The 8,893-nt window shown below is 52.6% G+C and overlaps 1 protein-coding gene across 1 annotated transcript; it reads left to right on the top strand.

Moving 5' to 3' along the window:
• The first annotated feature begins 306 nt into the window (after positions 1–306).
• Positions 307–1,454, top strand: h1-10 (H1.10 linker histone). The gene has a single exon (XM_073071986.1). The coding sequence runs from the start codon at positions 495–497 to the stop codon at positions 984–986; it is 492 nt and encodes a 163-aa protein (XP_072928087.1). The 5' UTR covers positions 307–494; the 3' UTR covers positions 987–1,454.
• The last annotated feature ends 7,439 nt before the right edge of the window (positions 1,455–8,893 follow it).

Genomic DNA, 8,893 nt, shown 5'->3' with positions numbered 1-8,893 from the left:
CCCGGAGACGGGTTCTAAATTCGCCCTCAAAGTGGCAGCCCCCATCTCTGGGTGCCTGTTGTGCGTGGGGAGCCGGTGTTAGTTTGGGGTTATTTGACCCTGAACACCGGCCGATTCGCCTCCCGCCCGGTAAATCCGCCGGAAAACAGCCCGGTCTAGAGTTCAGGGTCCCTCCCGGTGAAATCCGAGCCTGGGGTCGGGGCAGAAGCCGTATGAAAGGCAACGCAAGAAGCACAAGTTACAGCTGAATCTGGCCCTGGCTGTTGGTGTTTTCATTTACGTTCGCTGCGAGCGTTCAAATGAACTGCAGCAGCCAGATTACACGGCAGGCAGAGGCAGGCGCCGAGCAGGTAGGGTGTCGGAGCCGAGCAGGCGGCTGCGTTCCCGACTTGCAACCCAAGCAGTCCGTTTTCGCTTTTGCAATCCAAGTATTTTGTAATTAACAATTTGTTGTTCGCATCGCCCTGCGTGGATTTTTTAACTGCAAATTAAGAATGGCTTCAGAGGTGGAATCGTTCCCTGATGCACCAGCCGAAGAGGAAGGAGAGGAGAAGACGACTGCGGTCAAGAAGTCGGGCTCCAAGAAGAAGAAGAACCAGCAAGGGAAATACAGCGCGCTGCTGGTGGAGATCGTGCATAGGCTGGGCGCCCGCAACGGCTCCTCGCTGGCCATGATCTGCAAAGAGGCGAGGAAGGTGCCCTGGTTCGATGACCAGCACGGCCGCATCTACCTGCGCTACGCCCTGCGGGCTCTGGTGATCAACGGCACCCTGAACCAGGTGAAAGGCAAAGGGGCCAACGGGTCCTTCAAGCTCACGAAGAAAGGCGAATCCAGACAGGCGGCCAAGAAGAAATGGGCGGCCTCGGCCAGCGCCGCCAAGTCCGGCAAGAAGAGTAGGAAGCCCCCAAAGAACAAGAGCCACTCGGGGTCCAGCAAAAGTAAGAAGGGCAAATCGCCCAAGAAATCCAAGTCCAGGAAGGCTTAAAAAGACGCCCCCCCCCCCCCCACTATTTGCAGTCTTTAAACAAATGCATCTGACCTTTTTTTTGTTTATATTTTTGTCGTGCAGACCTGTTGGTTGGTTTTCATTTGTAATGTCCACTCACCGATGGACGTCCCGGTTCGACCGTGAACGCGGGAAATTTTGATTTTTCTTTGCAATGTTAATCGACATTCCGTTCCAGGATCCTGGCTCGTCGCTTTGCAATTTTTTTTCATGTCGTTCTTTTACACGTACACAGTGTTTAATTTTGTAATAATCGTGAGAGCCAGTCTTTTCTGCAGGAAAAATAACGGTATGCTGGGTGTAACGGATTGTTTTATTAAAATGCAGCCAATTGACTTGTCCTTCGGGGGAAAAAATACTCGACAGAAAAGATTATTGCAACTTTTGTGTTATTCACTGACGGGCCATTTTTTTTTGTTTTAATTAAAATTTTTGTATTAAAAATCAGTGCGGCTTCCGCTCATTTGCTGGTTCCCTCAGCAGTTTTGCTTTGGTGACGGTTTCAGCCAATCAGCGTGCGGGAAGATGCTATTCTCTCTGGGCGGGAGGGTTGTCCGAGCGCTGATTGGCTGCGCTTTATTCGCTTTTTTTTATTGTTGAGTTAAGTTTGTTCCAGCTGTGTCCAGGCATTAAAAACGAGTTTGCAGTGAAAAAGGAAGGGAAAACACCGGTTTATCGGTCTTCTGTAACGCGCGCACTCGATGCTGGAGGAGAATAAACCTAACCCAACCGACCGCGCCACCATACTCAAAACTATAGAACTAAAAGTGCATTAAACACTAAAAATATTGATGGGGTGGGGGTGGGATCTCATTGAAAGCCCTCGTGGAGGATGTTTCCTCTGCTGGGGGAGTCTAGGACCAGCGGGCACGGCCTTGGAATAGAGGGGTATTTCTTTAGCCAGAGGGTGGTGAATCTGTGAAATTGGTTGCCACAGGCGACTGTGGAAGTCAAGTCATTGGGTGTATTTCAAGCAGAAATTGATAAAATTCTGATCAGGGCATGAAGGGACACACCCAATGACATATAATTATCTTGAACCAACTCCTCGGTAATAGTAAAATCGTTCTTTGGGATCAAATGGAGAAGGCAGTATTTATTGGCCGTTTCCAAAACGATTCATCTTGACTCCCGAGAGACGTGGACCACAAACGTCTTTGATAAAACAGGGTTTGCAGTCCAACCAAGATCTGACCTGCTTAGTTCTTCCAGCATTTTGTGTGTGTGTTACTCCAAATTTCCAGCACTTGCAGATTCCGAAGTTAAACCGCTCCATCTTCTGCAGAAAGCACAGTTGGTTGATGGCGGGCAACCTCCCAAAGGGTACGACCAGGCCGACTGTCCCCGCGCTCCTCATCTGTTTCAAAGCGAGTATTGCAATTTGTTTTTAAAAAAAAACACATCGGCTAAAATTTCTCCTTTAACTGTAAACCTGCAACCGAAATGGACAACAGCTCTTTAACAAATGACAAACACGGGAAAATCTGCAGATGCTGGAAATACAAAGCAACTCACAAAATGCCGCAGAAACTCGGCAGCATCAATGGAAAAGAGTAAATAGTCGACGTTTCAGGCTGAGACCCTTCTTCAGGAACTTTAATAAATGTTTAAAAGCCCACTTGGACTCGGTCTTCAGCAAGCGCGGAGATAAAACAGAAGAGCATCGGCCCTTCGGCCCACGATGTTGTACCGACCCTTTAATCTATTCTGAGATTACTTTAGCCCATCCCTTCCACGTGACCCTCCAGTTTTCTATCAACCGTGTTCCTAATGTACCTGCCTTCACTACCACTCAACGGTAGTGCGTTCCTCACACACCTGCCTCTGACATTCCCCCCCCCCATACTTTCCTCCAATCTCCTTAAAATCATGCCCTCTTCCATTAGTCATTTTCGCCCTGGGGTAAAAATTCCCTGGCTGTCCACTCTAGAGGGTGGTAAATTCCGCGGAGGGGTTTTGGAGGTGTAAACCCTGAGCTCCCTAAAAGTCCCGTGAATCATTTCAGCCCCTTTGTCTAAAGAAGAGGTATTTAATTGCCGGGACAATCTCGGGCATGGAGGCTATAACAGATTGGACGCCTTCAAAAGGCGGCTTCCATCACTAAGGACCCCCACCACCCAGGAATGGCCTCTTCTCATTGTTACCATCGGGGAGAAGCCTGAAGTCTCGCACACAGCGATTCAGGAACAGCTTCTTCCCCTCCGCCACCAGACTTTTGAATGGACAATGAACCCATGAACACTATCTCAGTATTTTTAAAATCTCTTTCGATATATATAATTTATAGTAATGTTATGTATTGCTCTGTACTGCCACAGCAGAACAATTTTCACCGCGTACCCCATGTCGGTGACAAAAAGCCCGATTCTGGGAGACACGTTGAAGAGGAAGGAAAGGAGGCCTTTTTGAAACAGGTGAGATTTTGAGAGGGTTGACAGCGTCGTTACTGAGGGGCGCAAACCAGAAAATCTGCAGATGCTGGAAATCCGAGCAACACACACAAAATGCTGGAGGAACTCAGCAGGCCAGGCAGCATCTATGGAAAAGAGTCAACGGTCGACGTTTCGGGCCGAGACCCTTCATCAGGACTGGAAAGAAAGGTGCAGAATAAGAGATGGGTTTTGGGGGGATGAGCGCAAGCTGACAGGCGATAGGTGAGTGAGGGGGGAGGTGGTAGGTGGAAAAGGTAAAGGGCTGGAGGAGGAGGAATCTGCCGGAGCCAGGGACTGGAGGTTGGAGGCTAGGAGGCGGCCCGTCATGGGGTTGACGGTCTATATGTGTGTATGAAGGGTGGGTGGGAAGGAGCCTGTTTTATTGTTAATGGTGTTGTGCTACCGAGCATTGTGGACATGCGGTGTTGGCACCGGAATGTGTGGCCCCCAGCACATCCTTAGGTACGTTTCGATGTTCGTGAGATAAATAAATGATGCAGTCCCTGCTCCGACATGATCCCATTGAATGTTAGGACAGACTCTAGGGGCTGAATGGCCTACTCCCATTGCTACATTGTCTGGGTGTCAACATCTCTGAAGGTCTATCCCGGGCCCAAAATATTGATGCAATTACAGAGAAGGCACGAGGCAGTTATATTGCATTCGGAGTTTGAGGAGATTTGCTATGTCACCACAGATCCGTAGAGAACATTGCGACCGGTTGAATTACCGTCTGGCACGGAGGGGCCACTGCATAAGATCGTAAAAAGCTGCAGCCATCTCCGTCATGGGCTCCAGCCTCCCCAGCACCGAGGACTCGGGGTCCATCATTAAGGACCCCCGTGGCGACCCACTTTCCGCGCCGGGGGGGGGGACTTTGGTAATCCACCACTGACGTCATTTCCGCCCGGAGAGGGCGGGCGCTAGGGATTTAAATGCCAGCACCGCCAAGTTTGAATAAACTAGTCTCGAAACGACTTGCCGACTCTGCGGGTCGTTATTTCAGCGCTGGACACCCCCATCACCCGAAACGTCGATGCTGCCGGGCCCGCTGAGTTCCTCCAGCATTTTGTGTGTGTGTGTGTGTGCTACCCAAGAGCATGCGTTGTCCTCATGGCAGCCATCAGGGATTCTGATTGCCTCGGGGACCTTGGCATGGGACAGTCCCGGGACGCAGCTTCAGTCAGCACCGGGGGTTCGCTGCCGTTCTCTCGCTGTTCAGGTCTGCTGGCGTGCGGATGGAGCAGGCTGTAACGGAGTCACTACAAACACAAGAGATTGTGCAGATGCCGGACATTTAGAGCAACACACACACAATGCCGGAGGAACTCAGCAGGTCAGGCAGCATCTATGCAAATGAATAAACAGTCGCCGTTTCAGGTCGAGACCCGATATCAGGGCTGAGAAGGAAGGGGGCAGGAGCCGGAATGAGAAGATGTGGGGAGAGGGAGTACAAGCTGGAAGGTGGGTGGGTAGGGGAGGGGAGGAGAGGAAGTACAAAGCTGGGAGGTGATAGGTGAGACCAGGTGACAATAGACAATAGGTGCAGGAGTAGGCCCTTCGGCCCTTCTAGCCAGCACCGCCATTCACTGTGATCATGGCTGTTCATACACAATCAGTACCCCGTTCCTGCCCTCTCTCCATATCCCTTGACCTCGCTATCTATAAGAGCTCTATCTAACTCTCTCTTGAATGCATCCAGAGACTTGGCCTCCACTGCCTTCTGGGGCAGAGCATTCCACATATCCACCACTCTCTGGGTGAAAAAGTTTTTCCGCATCTCAGTTCTAAATGGCCTACCCCTTATTCTTAGACTGTGGCCTCTAGTTCTGGACTCACCCATCAGCGGGAACATGCTTCCTGCCTCCAGCGTGTCCAATCCCTTAATAATCTTATATGTCTCAATCAGATCCCCTCTCATCCTAAATTCCAGTGTATACAAGCCCAGTCGCTCCAATCTTTCAACATATGACAGTCCCGCCATTCCGGGAATTAACCTTGTGAACCTACTCGATAGCAAGAATGTCCTTCCTCAAATTTGGAGACCAAAACTGCACACAATACTCCAGGTGGGGTCTCACCAGGGCCCTGTACAGCTGCAGAAGGACCTCTTTACTCCTATACTCAATTCCTCTTGTTATAAAGGCCAGCATGCCATTAGCTTTCTTCACTGCCTGCTGTACCTGCATGGTTGCTTTCATTGACTGATGTACAAGAACACCTAGATCTCGTTGTACTTCCCCTTTTCCTAACTTGACTCCATTTAGATAGTAATCTGCCTTCCTGTTCTTGCCACCAAAGTGGATAACCTCACATTTATCCACATTAAACTGCACCTGCCATACATTTGCCCACTCACCCAACCTGTCCAAGTCACCCTGCATTCTCATAATATCTTCCTGACATTTCACACTGCCACCCAGCTTTGTGGCATCAGCAAATTTGCTAATGTTACTTTTAATCCCTTGGATTAAAGGGATTCTACTCCTGTGGGTAGAAACGGTTCCACCGGGCTTGGTAGCTGAGGAGGAAGGTGGGTGGGTAGGGGAGAGGAGAATCTGATAGGAGAGGAGAGAGAAGCATGGGAGAAAGGGAAGAAGGTGGGCGTCAAGGGAGGTGATGGGCAGGTAAGGAGGAGGGGTGAGAGGGGAACCAGAATGGAGACTGGAAAAAGAAAGGGGAGTGGGAATTACCGAAGTTAGAGAAATTGATATTCAAGCTATCAGGTTGGAGGCTGCCCAGGCAGAATATAAGGTGTTGCTCCTCCAACCTGAGTGTGGCCTCAACGTGGTAGAAGAGGAGGCCGTGGACTGGCATGTCAGAATAGGAATGGGAAGTCAAATTGAACCGTTGGCCACCGGGGAGGTACTCGGCGAAGCAGGCCGCCAATCTGCGTTGGGTCTCGCCAATGTAGAGGAGGGAGCACCGGATGCGGTAGATATCCCGACGGACTCGCAGGTGAAGTTTCGCCTCACCTGGCTTGGGACCTGAATGGTGATGAGGGGTGTTGGGTGGGGGGAAGATATAGCACTTACCCCGTTTGCAGGGCTAAGTACCGGGGGGAGATCGGTGGGGAGGGAGACATGGACAAGGGAGTCATGATGGGGTGTCTCGGACGGCGGACTGCCCCCACATTAAAACTTCTGTACTTCAGAGCTCTCATGTGAGTATTTCTGTAGCACCCAATATTTGGCTAATTACTAGAAGACGTAGATTTTAAGTTTAAGAGGTGATGTGCTGGGGAAGTGTTTTAGACAGAGCGCTTTGGGTGTCTGGAATGGACTGCTGAGTTGTGGTGGAGGCGTCTGCCCAAAGACACAGGTTTTGAGGAACCATTAACCCACCTTTGCCCCTTCTCCTGTGGGTAGAAATGGTTCCACCGGGCTCGGTAGCTGAGCCACACGTGAAGGTCAGGAGCCGGACTTGATCGTCAGAGGCCATTTGAGATGCAAACTTTCGGGAGCATTTAATAGGTAGTGGGAGCTTATCCCCATTACCACCCCCGGCTACAACACCCTTAAGAAACTGGTTTCAATTGTTATCAGTTAATTTCAATTAAAGCAAGTGAGTGGTGAGGATAGGTGGCAAGGTGGAGATAGGTCTCTACCAATGGAGGTGTGAGGTGCTCCTTCCCTCTGCTAGCCTGCAGGGCACCCTTGGGCAAGGTGCAGCACCTGCTTAACCTCCCCCGTCCCTGGATCAGAGTCATGTGAAGCCATGGGAACAGGTGGTGGATGGTCGTATGAGCAGCCGGTGCAGATCACAAGTCCTGGTTTTGTGATCACCGACGCCAGGCAGACAATCTCTGAAGAGTATTGATAATGGCTGGGGTAAAGACACAGCACAGTTGGTGGGGGGGGGGGTATTCCAGCGGAGGACAGCACAGTTGGTGGGGGTATTCCAGAGGAGGACAGCACAGTTGGGGGGGGGGTATTCCAGAGGAGGACAGCACAGTTGGGGGGGTTATTCCAGCGGAGGACAGCACAGTTGGGGGGGGGGGGTATTCCAGCGGAGGACAGCACAGTTGGTGGGGGGGGGGTGTATTCCAGCGGAGGATAGCAGAGTTGGTGGGGGGGGTGTATTCCAGCGGAGGACAGCACAGTTGGTGGGGGGGGGGGTTATTCCAGAGGAGGACAGCACAGTTGGTGGGGGGGTATTCCAGAGGAGGACAGCACAGTTGGGGGGGGGGGGGTATTCCAGCGGAGGACAGCACAGTTGGGGGGGGGTATTCCAGAGGAGGACAGCACAGTTGGGGGGGGTATTCCAGAGGAGGACAGCACAGTTGGGGGGGGGTATTCCAGCGGAGGACAGCACAGTTGGTGGGGGGGTATTCCAGCGGAGGACAGCACAGTTGGTGGGGGGGGGGGGTGTATTCCAGCGGAGGATAGCACAGTTGGTGGGGGGGGTGTATTCCAGCGGAGGATAGCACAGTTGGTGGGGGGGGTGTATTCCAGCGGAGGACAGCACAGTTGGTGGGGGGGGTATTCCAGAGGAGGACAGCACAGTTGGGGGGGGGGTATTCCAGCGGAGGACAGCACAGTTGGGGGGGGGGGTATTCCAGAGGAGGACAGCACAGTTGGGGGGGGTATTCCAGAGGAGGACAGCACAGTTGGGGGGGGGGTATTCCAGCGGAGGACAGCACAGTTGGTGGGGGGGTATTCCAGAGGAGGACAGCACAGTTGGGGGGGTATTCCAGCAGAGGACAGCACAGTTGGGGGGGGGGGTATTCCAGAGGAGGACAGCACAGTTGGGGGGTATTCCAGCGGAGGACAGCACAGTTGGTGGGGGGTATTCCAGCGGAGGACAGCACAGTTGGGGGGTATTCCAGCGGAGGACAGCACAGTTGGTGGGGGGGTATTCCAGAGGAGGACAGCACAGTTGGGGGGGTATTCCAGCAGAGGACAGCACAGTTGGGGGGGGGGTGGTATTCCAGAGGAGGACAGCACAGTTGGGGGGGGGGGATTCCAGAGGAGGACAGCACAGTTGGTGGGGGGGGTATTCCAGAGGAGGACAGCACAGTTGGTGGGGGTATTCCAGAGGAGGACAGCACAGTTGGTGGGGGGGTATTCCAGCAGAGGACAGCACAGTTGGTGGGGGGGGGGGGTATTCCAGCGGAGGACAGCACAGTTGGGGGGGGTAATCCAGAGGAGGACAGCACAGTTGGGGGGGGGTATTCCAGCAGAGGACAGCACAGTTGGGGGGGGATTCCAGCAGAGGACAGCACAGTTGGGGGGGATTCCAGCGGAGGACAGCACAGTTGGAGGGGTATTCCAGTGGAGGACAGCACAGTTGGGGGGGTATTCCAGCAGAGGACAGCACAGTTGGTGGGGGGTATTCCAGCAGAGGACAGCACAGCTGGTGGGGGGGGGTATTCCAGAGGAGGACAGCACAGTTGGGGGGGGGGGTATTCCAGAGGAGGACAGCACAGCTGGTGGGGAGGGGGGGTTTATTCCA

The sequence above is a fragment of the Hemitrygon akajei genome, chromosome 19, assembly GCF_048418815.1.
Source record: "Hemitrygon akajei chromosome 19, sHemAka1.3, whole genome shotgun sequence".
Taxonomy (NCBI): Eukaryota; Metazoa; Chordata; class Chondrichthyes; order Myliobatiformes; family Dasyatidae; genus Hemitrygon; species Hemitrygon akajei.
This window is presented reverse-complemented; position numbering and strand designations above follow the sequence as displayed.

Coding starts and splice junctions, on each gene's coding strand:
- h1-10 (XM_073071986.1), top strand. CDS start 495: ATGGCTTCAGAGGTGGAATCGTTCCCTGATGCACCAGCCGAAGAGGAA.